The sequence below is a fragment of the Pseudophryne corroboree genome, chromosome 4 (assembly GCF_028390025.1).
Source record: "Pseudophryne corroboree isolate aPseCor3 chromosome 4, aPseCor3.hap2, whole genome shotgun sequence".
Lineage (NCBI taxonomy): Eukaryota > Metazoa > Chordata > Amphibia > Anura > Myobatrachidae > Pseudophryne > Pseudophryne corroboree.
The window spans coordinates 796,720,300-796,740,252 of NC_086447.1; the positions used below are offsets into that span (position 1 = coordinate 796,720,300).

At 44.7% G+C, this 19,953-nt stretch overlaps 1 protein-coding gene across 1 annotated transcript in view; it reads left to right on the plus strand.

Annotated features, from left to right (window-relative positions):
* The window catches only part of CAMKMT (calmodulin-lysine N-methyltransferase), a 984,732-nt gene that overhangs the window by 876,443 nt on the left and 88,336 nt on the right, over positions 1-19,953 (plus strand). The window contains exon 9 of the mRNA XM_063918373.1: positions 15,276-15,339. Within this exon, the coding sequence (XP_063774443.1) occupies positions 15,276-15,339 (64 nt within the window). The remainder of the gene's footprint in view (positions 1-15,275; positions 15,340-19,953) is intronic.

Consider the following 19,953-nt stretch of genomic DNA (forward strand, 5'->3'; position numbering starts at 1 on the left):
TTCCTGAAGATTGATTTTGAGAAGCATTTCCATTTTGTGAAATTGCCTCTGTTTCATGCTTGACGTATCCGTAAATGGACGACTTAAGCAAATTGCAAATAATTATGGTTCAGGGAGGAACAGTCTGGAGGAAAAGGGAGTTTATCAACACAAACAGCTCAATTAGCTTACTTGTTACTAAAGATCTGACTATTGATATTAGCGCACGGTTGTGCTTTTTTTTTTTTTTTGCATACAAGTGATCGCCAAAATAATGTTGTCTAGGAACCGTACACAGGCTGTAACAATGTGTTGTGACAAAAGCTTTTTTAAGTGGGGTCCCGAATAATTCACATATAACAAAATGTCTTTGAGTGATCTGTGGTCTTATTTTGAATTGTAATCGCTATTTAAAGTGCTCTAAATGCATACAAGACCTTTCACCAAATTCACAACTTGTACACGTCAATCGGGTGAGATCAGAGGCAAATTATATCTGATATTTCTGAAGACTGCTGAACTTAAGTAGACAGTTATTAACAGCAAGGTAATAGGGAGGAACATTGTATCATAGTCTTTATTCTCTGTATAAATCATCCTACGACGTATTGTAACATGCAATTAAGAGAACAGGTATTATTTCAGAGGATTGTCAGAAATAGCATTAATCAAGCATTTTGTCATGTTCATCTTTCTTCTTGTGGTTTACATATGATGATTGCATGGACTAGAATTTTTCCATTCTTTGGGGTTTGATAGGTAAAAACTGATCAAGCTAACGTGCCGCAGCACCAATGGGAGTCCATGTTTTATTTTTGCATGAAATACTTTGTTTAAGGATCCCAATACCATGAAAAATGTCCTTTAAAAAGATTGTTTTCAGGTATAACTTGAAGGATTACTATCTCCAAAATAAATTGAAAAAATTGCAAAATGCAATTTGATTGAAATTGAATGTATTGAATTAGAAAACAAATATAAGCAGCAAATTAAATCAATGAAATGTACTATTTTATTTTTGTTTTGAAAGGAGAATTGTATTTCCAGTAATATTGCTCACGATGGTATGCTATACCCTGCCTGTAAAATATGTCATTGTATCATTTTTATTTTTTGGCATTTAATACATCAACTTGGGCAAGCTTAATAGTGTGAAGCCCATTAGTCACTATAATTCTGTTTGTGTTTGCATCTGTCGCATGGAAACCGTTCAGGACGGACTGGTGTAATATCGGGAAGGTTCTTTGTTCATAAAAAGACAAACCCTGGTTTCTAGATAAACCGCTGCTAATGTGTCCCCGAGATGCATCATCTGATTAAAATAAAGAGCTAAACAACACCATATGATTTCAGGAAGTAATTTAGTAAATGCCTTCCTCACCAAATATTAGAGTAGATACTACAGGTTTCATTGCACAGATGAAGTTAATGCTTGGTAGGATTAGACCAGATTAAGTATGAAAGTCAGATCAGAGAGCTGGCGGACATGAGCAGGAGGGCAACAGTCTTCTCAGGGGCTTAGACAAGGCTCGCATATGGATGTTTTCCAGATTATGTGGGTGAAGCAAGGTCTTGCCAACAGATTTAGAGTTAAATTTGCTCTTCACACAAATATCAAAACAACTCTGGCTTTTGCCATATTAGTTTGTTCATGATACCCACAGCACCTCATCCAATTTGCAAAATCAAGCGGTCGACTAATGGCTTTTTTTTTTTGTACCATACAATTCATTAACTGCAGCAAGTATTAATGATCTTAGATCTAATTTTTAGAAAAATTTTGATTATTTAATAGGGAAATTAATCTTCTTTTTTATCATAACAAATGTTGTTATTTTTTTTAATGTTTGTTAATTTGGTCAACATATTAATGTTTTTATTATTATTATTATTATTATTATTTGAAATCAAGGGCTTGTTCAAGCTTACTGTGCACTGCATAGTTGAGAGTATGAAAGGCGACCATTGGAGAAATGTGTATGGTTTGAGAAACCTTTAAAAGTTATTAAATTTTTCTGTAATAAAAGACAAGAAATGTATGTTGTGCTATTTCGCTTTCAGTATTTGTACCATTATTATCATCATCATCGTCATCATCGTCGTCATCATCATCATCATCATCATCATTATTATTATTATTATTGTCACAGTGCTAGACTGTGGGGGAAACAGAACATATGTAAAACAAGGAAATACAAGATTGACAAACTACGTACAGAAAAGGAAACAAAGAGTAGGAAAGAAACATCTTATAGGCTCTTGAGAAGTAGTGAAGAAAGAGGAGTAAATATAGATCAAAGTTCAGATCGGGGTTGGGGGTCAGAGGGTGACACCATTGCAACTGGTTTGGAAGACTAGGAAAATTGTGGTGTTGTAGACATAGGGGGTCATTCCGAGTTGTTCGCTCGGTAAAAATCTTCGCATCGCAGCGATTTTCCGCTTAATGCGCATGCGCAATGTCCGCACTGCGACTGCGCCAAGTAAATTTGCTATGCAGTTAGGATTTTTACTCACAGCTTTTTCATCGTTCTGGCGATCGTAATGTGATTGACAGGAAATGGGTGTTACTGGGCGGAAACAGGCCGTTTTTTGGGCGTGTGGGAAAAAACGCTACCGTTTCCGGAAAAAACGCAGGAGTGGCCGGAGAAACGGAGGAGTGTCTGGGCGAACGCTGGGTGTGTTTGTGACGTCAAACCAGGAACGACAAGCAGTGAAATGATCGCAGATGCCGAGTAAGTCTGGAGCTACTCAGAAACTGCTACGAGGTGTGTAATCGCAATATTGCGAATACATCGTTCGCAATTTTAAGATGCTAAGATTCACTCCCAGTAGGCGGCGGCTTAGCATGAGCAAATCTGCTAAAATCCGCTTGCGAGCGAACAACTCGGAATGACCCCCATTGGGAGCAAAAGATTTGAGGGGAGATGGGTATTCTAGGAGGAAGGATTTGATAAGCTTTGTTTTGTATGTGAAAAACTTGAAGTAACATTGTGTATGCAGTACAGTAATAATTAATTACATCATGAGGAAACAATCAGGGTAGGGAAGATGTGACTGAAGAAAGGAGAAGGCTGACAATAGAGTCATATGTAGACATTTCAGAAAGTGGCTGTGAAGGGAGGATGTGCCAGAGGTAATAGATGCATTAAATGAGTAGTTGAATAAATACGAAGGGAACTAGAAAAGAACTGTCTAGGAGGTCAATTGAGTGGGGTACTTACTGTATCAATGGTGTTGAAGTTGCAGGAAGATCCAAAAGTATGTATTGGTAGAACCAGCGGTGTGTGATGGACGTCAGTCCACACAATGGCTATAACCAAGGATTGGTTTATTAACCAGATAGAACGCCGAATGTGAGACAACAAAGGGTTAGTGCAACACAATGCAGAAACATACAGTATGAAAAGATCCAGCCAGAAGGTTCATTCAGGCGAGTGTGGTGTTTGGACCACGCACCTGCAGATACATGCAGTGGAATATATAGTACGGCTAGCAGTGGTGACACAGTGGTGTGTAATATACTGTTGTACATATATGTGGCTCCACTATGTCCATGGCAAAGTCTCCATCAGGGGATACTCGGGCATGTTGTTGCAGAAGACGGAAAGGAAGACACATGGAAATGCGCAAATGATGTCAACACGCCTTTATTACTACAAGGACGTGGCAGATACGAGGAGGCCTCTTCTCAATAATATGGAGTAGTGACCTGTAGATTTCTCTTTAAGTGGTTCATTGATCATTTGTTTGATCATTTTTACAGTTTCAGTAGAATGTTGGTGGCAGAATCCCTATAGCAGAACATCAATAAGGAACGCTGTGACAGTTGATAATGCAATCTACACGTCATTTAAATAGTTTCTAGGACAGGGGGATAAGAGAAATAAGACCAAGAGATAGTTTCCATATGATTGCTGTGATGGCATGCATTTAAAGGAAGATAGTATTATGTCAGTGAATAAAAAGAGAATGTGAGCTTGAGGAAGGCATGCAGTGAGTGAGAGGCAGATAGAAATTGAGAGGTAAAAGGGTTGAGGTGCTGGCTATAGGATGATAATATGAGATCAGAACAGAGACATTGTCTTCAGTTACATGGGAGAGTGTGAATGAGGAATGCAGGAAATGGTGGCATGCAGTTACAGTAAGTGGTAAAGTCTTCAATTGTGATGGTGGAAATGGAGAATAGAGTCTGTGGGCAGATGAAGGAGTTAAATATGACAAAGCAGCTTTGGGTGTTAGAGGACTGGCTGGATATTAGATAAGTAAAGTAGGGTTGCTTGGCAAGTGAAAAGACAAACTTGTAATGTTGGAGTACGATTTCCTCCAGTTGTGCTTTCCAAGTAGCTGTCTGCCTGGTAAGAAATGGTGAAGTATTGGATTGCTGGAGGCAGTTTGTAGTGACCATTGGACAATCGTCTATCTGAGGAAGCCTAAGCTTACTCAGAATGACTGGCCAAACCCCACTGCCAAGGCCAGTAAATCGGAAGATGCAGACAGTGGCCTCAGCATGCCCAAAAAACAGGGCCGGCATGCGTACTGTTTCTCCGGTGCACGCGCAGTCCTCCCACCATCGGACAACTGCGGGGAAAAGTCAAAGATAGTAACTACCTCTCAATCAGGCCTTCATTCACTTCATGATGACATCATATTGCATTAGAGTGGTCATTTGCCTTAGGTGAGATAATACCTTGTCCCACCACTGCTGTAGAAAATTCCAACCAATTACAATTGCCCTACAGTATAGCCATTTCTATTGACTGCATTATTCAAAAGTGTGTAACAAAGTTGTACTACATCTGTATGTTGTCTACTTTATACTGTATAGCTTACAGGCACTGTAACCATGTAGCAATTACAATGTTTTTCATCTTTTACATTGGAGAATCACATCTTTTCCCCTTACTACTCCTGGCAACCGCCCGCTCGTTATCTTGTGCAGGAGTGCTTACAGGGATTCTAGGAGGAAGCAGTTGGAGATACTATCTGTGTGCATGGCATCATCACCGTTAATTATGCAATTTAACTTACATTCAACAGTGTATATAACATGGGCTTTTTTCATAAAATATTTGTTTTCACAAAATTTATTTTATTACTGAGTTTGCATGTTGTAAAAATGTTTTTCTTTTTGAACCTTTGTGGGCTTTTTTGTTGGGAAAAGTATGCAAAATAGAAAGTAAAGTGAGTAGGTCCCACTGCAGCAAACATTACTGGGTTCTGAGAAGATAGTGCAGGCCAGTTGCTGACAATGGGCCTACTGTAATTCAGACCTGATCGCTCCTCTGCAAATTTGCAGAGGTCTGCGGTCAGATAGTCACCAGCCATATAGAGTGAAAACCCGCCCCATGCAAGTGTGCGAATGCATGCGTACGCCGTGTGAAAACTTCGCCAGACAGCGGACAGCTGAAAATCCATTCACAACTCACTCACCATCTATTGATTTTTCCAGTCTGTGTAGTCTGCGCATAGCCCAGGACTTACTCCTACAGTGCGATAGAATCAGGCTGTTCGGAGCCGGAGCTGACGTCAGACACCCTCCCAGAAAACGCTTGGCCACACCTGCGTTTTTCCTGACACTCCCAGAAAACGTCCAGTTACCACCCACAAACGTCTGCTTCCTGTCAATCAACTAGCGTACGCCTAGTGATCAAAATTTTCGCACCATTCTGTCTCTGTTTGGGCTCACCCTTGCACATTGCAGTGCATGCGCAGTCATTCGATAATCGGCCGCTGTGTGATTTCACACAACAGCGATCAGGTCTGAATTAGGCCCAAAGACCAGATGTTGTGGCAGAAGGGCAGGGGGTAGACAGAGGACTGGATACATCAGCTTACTTAAGGTGAAGATTCTGCAGGAAAGGGTAATGTTACATACAGCCTGCTATGGGGTATATTCGCCAAGTAAACCATTTAGCTCAGTTGCCACCTAAATGTCCACAAAGGTGCACTCATCCTGTAAATGTGATACACTAAGATATAAACACTGTCCAGATACTCTTTATGTATTATTCTGTCAGTCCGAAGATCATAGCTTTAGGAAACTGTATAACTAGGTACAGTGCCAGCTCTCAAATGTAGGTGCCTTGATTAAATTCTTTTTTATTTTTTCCCCCGAGCAAGGATGGCATTGTCTGATTTTCCGAATAGTAAGCCATTTTTACAGTCTGAGCTCATTTACATGAAAACAAGGTCTATTCACAAAGCCACTGTAAAAAAAAAAGATTGAGATTCATGTATATACATGATTACATTCAGGGGATGTTTGTATCCTCCAATCATTCATATATTTCCATGGTCACATTCCCAAACACTTGTAAGACTCGAGTGTCTTTTTCAAGAAGTTATTTGCAACCACAAATACACTTAGCAGTTATACGTGCAGAATATTGCAGGTTTTATGTTTAGTATGCTAACGTTATCAGTGCTGGAAGAAGACTTAAGAGCATGATTCAGAAAAAGAGGTAGATCCCATCCGAGAACCTCTTCCAGCCTGTGCTGCATAAGATTAAACAGAATGACAATTGTGTTAAGCGTTGGAAAGATATACTATACCGGCAAACGAGAAGAAGACAGTGTGACAGAAATAAGTGCAGTTACTAAAGCGGAGAGGAAAAAAGGGTCAGAGTTTTGATAGGTGGTAAGATATTCTTACCCTCTGTGTAAAAAGCTGTTATATACTGTAGGTGGGCATTCAGCTGAGAGATGAAGATGAGAATTCAACTGTTCCACAGTAATGGAAGAGTTCAAATGATTCAGTTACAGTGTGGAATAATACTTTCTGATGTGAATGGGTGGTAAATATAGACTGAAGGGGAGTGAACATTCCTATTTAGTTCAGTATAGCAAAGTGAGGTGGTAATACACTGCTCAAAAAAATAAAGAGAACACTTAAACAACACAATGTAACTCCAAGTCAATCACACTTCTGTGAAATCAAACTGTCCACTTAGGAAGCAACACTGATTGACAATCAATTTCACATGCTGTTGTGCAAACGGAATAGACAACAGGTGGGAATTATAGGCAATTAGCAAGACACCCCCAATAAAGGCGTTGTTCTGCAAGTGGTGACCACAAACCACTTCTCAGCTCCTATGCTTTGTGGCTGATGTTTTGGTCACTTTTGAAAGCTGGCGGTGCTTTTACTCTAGTGGTAGCATGAGACTGAGTCTACAACCCACACAAGTGGCTCAGGTATTGCTGCTCATCCAGGATGGCACACCAACGCTCTGTGGCAAGAAGGTTTGCTGTGTCTGTCAGCGTAGTATCCAGAACATGGAGGTGCTACCAGGAGAAAGGCCAGTACATCAGGAGACGTGGAGGAGGCCGTAGGAAGGCAACAACCCAGCAGCAGGACCGCTACCTCCGCCTTTGTGCAAGGAGGAACAGGAGGAGCACTGCCAGAGCCCTGCAAAATGACCTCCAGCAAGCCACAAATGTGCATGTGCCTACTCAAACGATCAGAAACAGACTCCATGAGGGTGGTATGAGGGCCCGACGTCCACAGGTGGGGGTTGTGCTTACAGCCCAACACCGTGCAGGACGTTTGGCATTTGCCAGAGAACACCAAGATTGGCAAATTCACCACTGGTGCCCTGTGCTCTTCACAGATGAAAGCAGGTTCTCACTGAGCACATGTGACAGACGTGACAGAGTCCGGAGACGCCAAGGAGAACGTTCTGCTGCCTGCAACATCCTCCAGCATGACCGGTTTGGCAGTGGGTCAGTAATGGTGTCGGTTGGCATTTCTTTCGGGGCCGCACAGCCCTCCATGTGCTCGCCAGAGGTAGCCTGACTGCCATTAGGTACCGAGATGAGATCCTCAGACCCCTTGTGAGACCATATGCTGGTGCGGTTGGCCCTGGGTTCCTCCTAATGCAAGACAATGCTAGACCTCATGTGGCTGGAGTGTGTCAGCAGTTCCTGCGAGACGAAGGCATTGATGCCATGGACTGGCCCACCCGTTCCCTGGATCTGAATCCAATTGAGCACATCTGGGACATCATGTCTCGCTCCATCCACCAACGCCACATTGCACCACAGACTGTCCAGGAGTTGGCGGATGCTTTAGTCCAGGTCTGGGAGGAGATCCCTCAAGAGACCATCCGCCACCTCATCAGGTGCATGCCCAGGCATTGTAGGGAGGTCATACAGGCACGTGGAGGCCACACACACTACTGAGCCTCATTTTGACTTGTTTTAACGACATTACATCAAAGTTGGATCAGCCTGTAGTGTGTTTTTCCACTTTAATTTTGAGTGTGACTCCAAATCCAGACCTCCATGGGTTAATAAATTTGATTTCCATTGATAATTTTTGTGTGATTTTGTTGTCAGAACATTCAGCTATGTAAAGAACAAAGTATTTAATAAGAATATTTCATTCATTCAGATCTAGGATGTGTTATTTTAGTGTTCCCTTTATTTTTTTGAGCAGTGTATATCACTGGGTTCGGAATAAGTGCAGCACCAGGGAGAGGAGCAATAAAGGAAAAATCAGATGCTTGACACTCGGCACGTTCAAGTTTCTCAAGTCCAAAATTATTATTTCTGCTGCGGGGTACACTGGGCTCCACAAGTCTGGACAATGGGGTGTAGAGTAGGATCTTGACCCGAGGTACCAACAGACTCAAAGCTTTGACTGTTCCCAGAATGCACAGCGCCGCCCTCCTATATCACCCCGCCTCCCAGCACAGGAGCTCAGTTTGTCAGTTGGTGCTGCAGTAAGCAGGCACTTAACAGAGGGGCTGCTCCATACAGCCCTGAGAAAAGCTTTTTATGAGGTAAAAAGTGAAGACTTCAAGGGCAGCAGCGGTGGTAAATGTTTTGTGACATTCACTGCTGTAGCTCCAGCTCTCCCCAGCGGCGCTGTACACTCCCGAGCCCTGGTTGCCGGGTACCTACAGCGGAGGCTCCAGTTTTCTGCATGTTAGACACACGGCTCGGGCTCTCCAGGATTGCGTGGCCGCGCTTCGGGAGGTGGTAAGTGGGTCCTGCTCGCGGGACCCGGTCTTTATCGCGATCCAGCGCGGTCAGTGGGAGGCGGGCCGCGCGCGCTGGCGGTGGACACTGTGGCAGTACAGGCGATCACACTAGATCACCAGGGCATGGGCGCAGGTCAGGTTTTCTCTCTAAACCACTTCTTATATCGCCCACAGTACCCGGTGGTTTTGTCTGCAAGGGGGATAAGGCTTATACCTGAACCCCCTCCCCAGCCCCAGGGCGCCATTTCCCGCAAATGTTTCTGCCCTGGAGCTGCATATCTGTCTTTTCCTCACTCCCAGTCAGTGTCTGCGGCGCCATTATCCCTCAGCTCACTGTTCCTGGGACTGCTTGGGCAAATCCTCCTATGTAAAGCCGCCTGGTTGTCAGCGCTGTGCCTTTACATGACACTTAAGTATTCTACCTGCCTTTTTAGACAGTGATAGTTAAGAAACAGTGCATTTAGTCAGGGTTTTATAGTACAATTACCCTGTGATATACATCCAGTTCTTACTGTGTACTGTTATATCTACTCTTATATAGCTGTGTAAGCTAGTCCAGTGCAGTATTATTGTCTGTAATAACCTCTGCATTGTACAAACTGTGACCTTCTGTGTTTGCATTTGATAGCTGAGTGTTGTCCATCTCGTGTCTTTCACTCAACTTGCTATCCCTATATTCTATAACCTGAGGGGGCTTGGTGCGTCAGGTGTCATCTAATATAGGATTTTCACAAAGATATACTGTATTACGTATTTTTCTCTGTGATTTGGTCACCATATCTCTCCTTTATCTCTGCTAGTGCTGACTACACTGCGCAGGGGTTTGGGTTTGGGATATTGTGCTGCTGATAATTGTACTGTGTTACCTCATACTGCAAGTTATATCATGTCTGCTTCTGAGGGTAACGGTTCTGGGGCGGAACACACTGCTGGTGTTGCTGAAGCCACAGGCACATATGAGGAGAATATAGCAGCTGTGAGCTCTGGTTCTGGGGGCTCCTTGCCCCCCAGTGGGACTGTGGCAACGGAGGCACATACTGACCCACCGTGGGCCGCTTTTTCCACGCTTCTGCATACGCTAGTTCATAAACTAACACCCACTATGGGACCCCCAATGCCGGTACAACCGTATGTGGGCCCTGCAGCTAACTCGCCGTGGTCGGACGATTTATTTGCTCAATTAAAGAAGTTGAACCAGTCCTTGACTACTAAAAAGTCTGACCAACGCTCGCCTAAGTCCAAGAGGTCCTCTAAGCGAGCGCTCGTCTCCTCACAATCCACTGCTGTCACTGACACCTCGTCTGATGAGGACGGCACTTACACTGACCCCACAGGTTCTGACTCAGATACGGCTGATGGGGAGGGTAGTTCACATGTGGATGTTCCTGACCTTTTGGAGGCTATTAAGTTAATTCTGCAGATTACGGATGATCCCGAGCCATCCGTGCTTCCTAAGAAACCAGATAGGTTCAAGCATCAGAAGGTGGTTAAACAGGTTTTACCTCACTCTGATCACCTAGTGGATATTCGTCAGGAACCCTGGGAAAACCCGGGTACGAAGTTTGTGCCTCAAAAGAGGATGTTGGCTCGCTATCCCCTCGCTCCAGAGCTGTCTAAGAATTGGGAAACACCTCCTCCAGTGGACTCACGTGTGGCTAAGATGGTGGTTTCCTCAGCTCTACCTGTCACTACCGTCACGTCTCTGAAAGAGCCTACGGATAAACGTGTGGAGGGTTGTCTGAAAGTGATTTACACCCTCACGGGTGCTGCACAAATGCCTGCTATTGCAGCTTCATGGGCTGCTGAGGCTATTGAAGCATGGGCCTTGGAGTTAGAAGCTGAAATCTACTCTGAGCATGCTAGACAATGCTTGTCATATATTGTCACAGCTTCTCGATATATTAAAGAGGCGGCTTCTGATGCCGGTATCCTGGCAGCCAAGGCCTCTACTACGTCAGTCCTGGCTCGCCGGATATTGTGGCTGAGATCCTGGTCTGTGGATCTGGACTCTAGAAAAACCCTGGAGGTACTCCCTTTCAAGGGAGATATTCTGTTTGGGGAGGACTTAAATAAGATAGTGGCTAACTTGGCTACTGCCAAAACTGCCTGTCTACCTAATACCGCTCCTTCTGTGTCGAAGGCTAAAGGTACGTCCTTTCGACCCTTTCGTCCTTCAGGTAAAGCAAAAGGTCAGGCGTACCATAAGCAGGCCCGCACTTCCAAACCTGGTAAGCCGAAGCCCAAAAGAGCCTGGGCTGCCCGTCAGCCAGCTGCCAAGATGTTAAGCCTGCCGCATGACGGGCGGGCCTCCCCCTGGGGGATCCCAGGGTGGGAGGCCGGCTTCTAGGGTATACCCAGGAATGGTTGAAGACCACTTCAGATGCCTGGGTACGGGATGTCGTCACTCGAGGTTACGCCATTGCCTTCAAAAACCGACCCCCTCATCGATTTTGCCAGACAGAAAAAATCTATACTCGGTGGTACAGACCCTCCTGGATACAGGAGTCGTAGTACAGGTGCCTCTTGCTCAGAGGGGCCGGGGGTACTATTCTCCGTTGTTTCTAGTCCCGAAACCGAATGGGTCCTCCCGGCCCATTCTCAACCTCAAGGCATTGAACAGGTTTGTGAAGATTTCCAAGTTCCGTATGGAAACCCTTTGCTCTATAGTTCTGGCCTTGGAACCTGGGGACTACATGGTCTCCTTGGACATACAGGATGCTTACCTGCATATTCCTATAGCAGTGTCACATCAACAATACCTGAGGTTTACTATTGGCAACATCCATTACCAGTTTCGGGCGTTACCTTTTTGGTTTAACAACGGCTCCGCGAGTCTTCACCAAAGTTATGGCGGTGATGATGGTGGTACTCCGCCATCAAGGGGTCAGGATACTGCCGTATCTGGACAACTTGTTAATCCTGGCAAATTCCCCAGATCTTCTCCTGTGTCATCTGGATATGACGGTCCGGTTTCTAAAAGCCCACGGGTGGCTCATCAACTGGAAGAAATCCTCCCTGGTCCCAGCTCAGAGCATGGTGCACCTGGGAGCGCTGTTAGACACTCACAACCAGAGGTTGTTCTTGTCTCAGGAGAAAGTCCTGAAGCTTCAGGACAGGATTCGTTGCTTCCTTTCTCGTCCGCAAGTGTCGATACATTCGGCTATGCAGGTGCTGGGCCTCATGGTGTCAGCATTCGACATGGTGGAGTATGCTCAATTCCATTCTCGCCCCCTCCAGAAGCTGATTCTAGCCAAGTGGGACGGCCTGCCTCACCAGATCAGGTCTCACATGATCTCATTGACTCCGGAGGTCCGTCTGTCGCTGCTCTGGTGGCTCCAGGACCAACAATTGTGCAGGGGCCGTCCGTTCTGGATATCCAGCTGGGTCCTGTTGACGACAGATGCCAGTCTAAGAGGTTGGGGCGCGGTGCTGGAGCAGCACTCCTTACAGGGTCGGTGGACCAAGGAGGAATCTCTACTCTCGGTCCACATTCTGGAGTTGCGGGCGGTCTTCAATGCGTTGAACCTGGCCCAGCATTTAATTCAGAACCGTCCTGTTCAAGTACAGTCGGACAACGCCACCACAGTGGCTTACATAAATCATCAAGGCGGCACTCGAAGCCGTTTGGCAATGAAGGAAGCCTCACGGATTCTACAGTGGGCAGAACGCCATCTACCGGCAATATCGGCAATATTCATTCCGGGAGTCCTGAATTGGGAAGCGGACTTTCTCAGTCGTCAGGACGTGCATGCCGGCGAGTGGGGCCTCCATCCAGAAGTGTTTCAACTCCTCGTGGAAAGGTAGGGTCTTCCAGATGTGGATCTGATGGCGTCTCGACACAATCGCAAGGTTCCGGTCTTCGGAGCAAGGACAAGGGATCCTCAAGCAGCATTCGTGGATGCGCTGGCGGTGCCGTGGAGGTTTCGGCTGCCGTACGTGTTCCCTCCGGTGTCACTCCTACCCAGGGTAATTCGGAAGTTCAAGTAAGAAAAAGGAAATCTACTTCTCATAGCTCCGGCGTGGCCCAGACGGCACTGGTTCTCAGACCTGCAAGGCCTATCGTCAGAGCGTCCACTTCTACTTTCACAACGCCCAGACCTCCTCGTTCAGGGCCCTTGTGTCTACCAGGACCTAGCCCGGCTATCTTTGACGGCGTGGCTCTTTAAGCTTCCGTCTTGAGGGCTAAGGGTTTTTCTGAAGAGGTCATTAAAACTATGTTGCGGGCCCGGAAACCGGCTTCTGCTCGGATTTACCATAGGGTCTGGCATTCATACTTTGTTTGGTGCGTATCTTAACAATTATAACGCTTTCAAGTTTAGTACAGCCAAACTTTTGGCTTTTCTGCAGCAGGGCCTAGATTTAGGCCTGCGTCTGGCCTCCCTCAAGGTTCATATTTCTGCCTTGTCGGTGTGGTTTCAGAGAAAAATTGCGACTTTACCTGATGTTCATACTTTCACTCAGGGTGTGTTGCGTATCCAACCTCCCTATGTCCCGCCTGTGGCTCCTTGGGACTTGTCGGTGGTTTTGGAGGCGTTGCAGGAGCCTCCATTTGAACCTCTTAGTTCAGCTGACCTTAAGTGGCTTTCCCTTAAGGTGGTGTTCTTGCTGGCTATTGCCTCTGCTAGAAGAGTGTTGGATCTGGGTGCCTTGTCTTGTAGTTCCCCATATCTGATTTTTCACCGTGACTGGGCGGTTCTTAGGACTCTTAGTTACCTGTCCAAACTGCACTTTTCCCGATTGCGCCCATTAGTTTAGTCTACTTCGCGAGATGCAGTTACCATGGCCTCGGAAGCCACACTGCGATGGCAAGGCTGAGAAAGCTTAGGCTCACTCAGCCCGCCGATGCAGTTGAACTTCCTCCTGCAGTTGCATTGCTAAGGACTGCAATTGCAAAGCTGCTGCAAACAACTCTGCATTTGCAATCCTTAGTGAATCACCCCCAGAGACTCATACATAGAGGAGCAGGAGAGCGAGAGGGTGACAAACAGGAAGACCGAGGAGGTGTGAAGAGAGAGAGGGAGACAGACAGAGAAGAAAGAAACAGGGTAATAGGTGAGAAAATGAAGTAGATGAGATGGGAGAGAGAGATGAGCTAAGAGGGGTAGATCAGTGAAAAATAAAGGGTGTGGGGTGGTGAGTGCTCATCATAGAGGAGAAAAGAGGTGAAAAGGAGGAAAGAGTAGAGTAATAAACTACCAACCAATAAGCTTCTGTCATTTTTCAAACACAGCCTTTAACATGGCAGTTAGTAGCTTATTGGTTGGTACATCTCTCTCTACTTTGTCACTCTCCAGGGCTTAGAATGTCTCCCCCTTAGTAAGAAAAAAAATTCCAGGCAGTCCCGGGAACAACACTAAATAATATTAGTAACAAAATATTTTTTTAAATAATATACATGTGTGTCTTACTAAATGGGTTAAACCGAACACACATTCTTTTATCACTAACAGGCGCGTGTCTCAGAATGTGCACAGCGTAATTAACATATTACCACACCGTAGTTCACCCATATATTCACCTCTAAAAACAGGATTTGCATTTATTTCAGCAAACTTGTTGACCGATATGCTGGCATTAGTGTAAGAAGTCATGACCTCTCGAAGCTCTTGAATAAGCCGTATTATGACCTAGTAGCTAGATCCCTAACTATTTTCAGGGAATGACATCTTTTACCTCAGCGTTGTTGTTGAGCAGCTGTGCTGAGGCTTCTTGAATTACTTCTGAGACTTTCATCCAATTTGCCTGCTGGGGATATTGCAGACTTGCCTTGACTTTCCTGGTGTTGTTTTATTCTACCCCCATCTCAGTCTAAGGTTTTAGTTGCGAGTTACCGTCTCCTGTTTTTTATTCACCTCTGTCTTTCCTGGTGAGGGCTTTGTGTTCTAACCATTTATAAAGATAGCTAACCTAACGCATCTCTTCATGACATGTTACTATAGCGAGTCCTTCATGTGCTATTACATAACCCACTTGTGCACTTAACCTGATTCATACATCAAAGAGTTTAACTTAGATCTGTGCTGTAGCCATGATGTGTACCTAATTGTAAGTCCATGATTCCCATTTAGAGTGCTAGCTCTTTAGGTCCTGTTTTTGTGCTTTTCCTGTTTTTATCTACAAATGTAATATAAAAACATACTAAGTTGTTTGTATCATTTACAAGCTAGCAGATGATCTGATATTAACTGAATTCTTATGTTTTTCTTTGCATCTGTAAAATTAGTACAATTAGGTTAATATTTTTTCTTCCTCATTATCATTAAAATGCCAAACCCCTTTGTAATCCAGACTGTGTTCTCTTCTCAATGTCAGCCTGTTTCTGGACCAGTACAGAGTCTGCCTTGTTGATGCAATAAAGAGATTACTCCAGCCCAGTGTAAGTATGTTTCTATTTTCTCCTGATCGCTGGCTTCAGAATAATTAGTCTGTGCACAATGATTGAGAAAGTAATGGAATGGCAGGATTAATGTCATGTAATACTGTAATACTTATTATGTCCAACTTCAATTGAGTCTTCTAATCTATCAGATTCTTTCCTAATCATAAACTAGGAAACTTCTTATACTTGGCCTTCTGATAAGGCTCACAGTGGGTAGTAAAATAAATGAAACCGCTTCAAAGATGGAATGAGATTATCATTTTTTTATTTATTTTTTTATCAAACGGTTTCTAGAGTATTTTTCTTTGATAAAGCTGTATTTGTGGTAAAGTGAAAAGCAAGATATGGAACGGTCCCTTTTTTCTCATGTTATATCAAATCCTTTGACGCAAAAAATGTATGTCAGAATTCATGAAAGTGGCATAGTGAAAACAAGCATATAAGTGACCCTGTTATGTAATTTGCAGAATCTGACTTTTATTGTAAATGCTTAGAAAGAATCTAATTGCACTGTACAGTTTATTAATGAGTTACAGGTTGAGTATCCCTTATCCAAAATGCTTGGGACCAGAGGTATTTTGGATATGGGATTTTTCCGTATTTTGGAATAATTGCATACCATAATGAGATATCATCGTGATGGGACCTAAATCTAAGCACAGAATGCATTTATGTTTCATATTCACTTTATACACACAGCCTGGAGGTAATATTAGCCAATATTTTTTATAACTTTGTGCATTAAACAAAGTGTGTGTACATTCACACAATTCATTTATGTTTCATATACACCTTATACACACAGCCTGAAGGTCATTTAATACAATATTTTTAATAACTTTGTGTATTAAACAAAGTTTGTGTACATTGAGCCATCAGAAAACAAAGGTTTTATTATTTCACTCTCACTCAAAAAAGTCCGTATTTCGGAATATTCCGTATTTCAGAATATTTGGATATGGGATACTCAACCTGTATTAACAAATAGGCCTGACAAAATCATGAATAAATGTGTAACTTCTATCTTTGTATAGTGCCCCCTGATAACACGCATTTGCCTTTATTTAACAATATGAGCTGTATGTTTGTGCTGAAGCTTCTAGAACGCTGATCTTGTGATCATACGGAACCAGGAAGGAACCTGACAGAATTCCATGTTGCATGTTGTAGTCACTGAAAGTTTCTTGTAAGCATACACCTCCTAACAATAGAATGCTCACACTCTCATTCATTTATATCTTCCTCTCTCCGCCAGGTGTCTGCTAAAACACCCCTTTAACACCGCCCAACAATGCCCATTTTCAAGACATTTCTGAGACTATGGGGCAGATTTATCAACGAGTGATATGTGTTTGAAAGATGACAGTTAGAAGCTGATTGGCTGGAGCACCATTTATCATTCGTAACGACTGATAACAAGTAGATCACTTGTTGATAAATCTGCCCCTGTGTGTCTTCCATGCACCTCAATCGCTGTGTGGACTCACGCGCAGTGGAAGAAAATCTATCCACTGCACCTGCGCACTCAGATTCAGGCTCCTGGTTTATGCCATGCATATTTATTTCTGTGCTAATTGTCCACCCTGCTCAATCCCTTCCTGCCCTATATACTGTATGTGCTCCATCCTGTGACATCTTGTCCATATCTATTCCAATCTGTCTCCATCAGTGAGGACCGGTGAGGTCAGTGGCTGGGGAGGCACTGGCTAGTATCACAGCCAGGTTTACGTACACATTTGACTATAAAAATTAGTAGAATAACACAGATGCATTGGTGTATCTATAATGGGTGCCGTGTGTGCGGTGTACATGGGCCCTTGGGGGCCACATCGCACATACTGCACCCATGTTTAATTATTTACCTTTCCAGAGTGCCGTGTGGGCGCTGCAGCGGTGGCAAAAATCACCCGGAAAATGGCTGCCGTGTATGCGCAGTAGTTATTAGTCACCGGGACTTGGCGGGCGCCTTGTTTCTGGAAACCTGTGCATGCGCAGTAGACTGGCGCAGAGAGGAGGGGGCCTGCCCGGGCCGCCTTGATATGAATGATGCAAAGTTATAAATATCTTCTTTGTATTCTAATCATTTTTATACTTAACACTCTGCAGAATGACCGGGGAGTCTCTGCCTACCCTGACTGCACGTCGCTGGTCTCTAGGCTTTGCTCGTCTTGTATTTATTTCTAACAAATCATTTGTCAGTATTTTACGTATGTGATGCACATGAATTTTTTTAATCAATGGACCTGCATCAACAAAACATACCCCATTACAGCGTTGTTTTGCAAATGGATCTTCGGTTTCTTTTTATATCGGTTTAGCTAACTATACAGGCTTTGATGTACCATCCAAACAGTCGTCTGTTAGTCACCTGCACTTTTCATGTGCTTAAATTGTAAGAGGTTGTGCGGCTGGCACAGGCCGGGAGAGTCAGATTCCACCATCATGACCTTGGCTCCTGAATCATGGATGACCGCCAAAACCGCCCAGAATACACACATTGAATTATGTCATTCGTAGTTAGTTCCAGATTGGTTTTCTAATTTACATTAGACTTTTGTGAGTAAATCCTTGAATGTATTGTTAGAACAATAGAAAAGCAAATATTACAGAGGATGTTACTTTGTTATCAGTCAGATATAGACACGGCATTGCAAAACATTTGGCAAGCATGTGAACAAGGTTGGGGAAGACACACCTTAAACATCACATTGTCTCGTGTTTGTAGAAAGAAAAGGATTTGGTGTTAAAAGCATTTCTGCAGCGGGGTACACTGGGATTCCACAGGGAATACATTGGGGTGTAGAGTTGGATCTTGATCTGAGGCACCAACATGCTAAAGCTTTGACTGTTCCCAGGATGCATTGCACCGCCTCTTCTATAACCCCGCCTCCAGGCACTGGAGCTCAGTTTGTAAGTTGGTGCCTGCAGAGCAGGTCACTAACAGGGGGGCTGCGCTAGGCAGCCCTGAAAAGAGATTTTAAGAAGACTTCAAGGGCCACAGCACTTTCTATGTCTTTATGACATGCTGTGCTGTGACTCCATCACCTCCCCCAGCAGCGCTGCATACTCCCGTGTCCTGGTTCCTGGGTACTTGCAGCGGAGGCGCACCGGTCATCAGGCACACCACCGCTGACGCTCCCCAGGATCGCGTGGCTGCACATCAGGGAGGAGGTAAGAGGGTCCCCCAGGTGGTAGCCGCCGGTAAATTGCGGTCCGGTGGCGGTCCCAGGAGACAAACCGCGCCGCTGGCGTGGACACTGTACTGCACAGGGACCTCACTATATCCACCAGTGCAGGGAGCACAAGTCGGGTTTACTAAAATCTATTTACAATAGGCTCCACAGTACCCGGTGGTGAAGCCCAGCATAGGGAATATGGCGCTGACCTGTAGCCCCTCCACCAGCTTCGGGCGCCATCTACTGCTGGTGTTCTCGCCCTGGAGCTGCATTTCTCTCTCCCTCACTCCATGACAGAGATTTTGGCGCCATCTTCACTACTAGCTGGGCTGATCTCCGTGACTGCAGGGCACTGTCTCCTCTGTAAAGCTGCCTGTCTCATCAGCGCTGTGCATTTACAGGCACTTAAGTATTTTACATGTCATTTTAGACAGTGTTACTTAAGAACAAGTGTGCTGCTATCTGAATATTTAGTACAAATATTCTGTGATATACATCCAGTATCTACTGTGCATTGTTATATCTATATTCATACATATTTATATGTAGTTTTACTAGTCCAGTGCAGTTTTATTGTTTACATGTAATAACTTCTGCATTGTATCTGTGACTGAGTGTGCCTGTAGCTACTGTGTGGATTTCATTTTCATGTATCACAAGTATTGCTATCACTATATTCCGTACCCTGGGGGGCTAGGTGCATCAGGGTCTCATATATACATACATATATATATATATATATATATATATATGTACACAGTATATACTGTTTTGTATTTTTTACTGTGTATTTCAGTCACCTCATACCGCTTAACACAGGGGGTTATTTGCAGGTATTGTGTTTGTCTGGCTATATTGTACTGTGACGCTTTAAGGCTACATTCCCTATAATGTCTGCTACACAGGGTGGGAAATCCGTGGACGCTTCTGCATCCTGCAGTGCTGTCACCACGGATTTACCAGTGGGGGAAGTGTTAGCTGCTGGTTCAGGCGCTGGGTGCCATACATCTCCCAGTCCACCTGCGGCACCTGTGGCCAATCAGGACCCACCTTGGGCAGCGTTTTCAAGTATGCTGACTCTGTGGGACCTCCTGTGCCATTACAGCCACATATTGGGGGTCATTCTTACCCGATCGCTCGCTGCGTTTTAATGCGGGTCCCTACTGCGCATGCGCCGTAGTGCGCCGGCGCATGCCAGACGGCCGAAGGCCATAGCAGGGATACTGATTGACAGGCAGAGGCGATCGCTGGGCGGGAGGGGGCAGAACGGTGGCATTTGGCCGCCGTTTCGTGGGTTTGGTCCGGCCAATGCAGACCCACAGGTGTGGCTGGACTGAACGGGGGGCGGGCCGCAGCGGCTGCGTGACGTCACACGCAGCCGCTGCGGGCCGGAGGAGCGATGAGTAGCTCCCAGCCAGCATGCTAATGCTGCGCT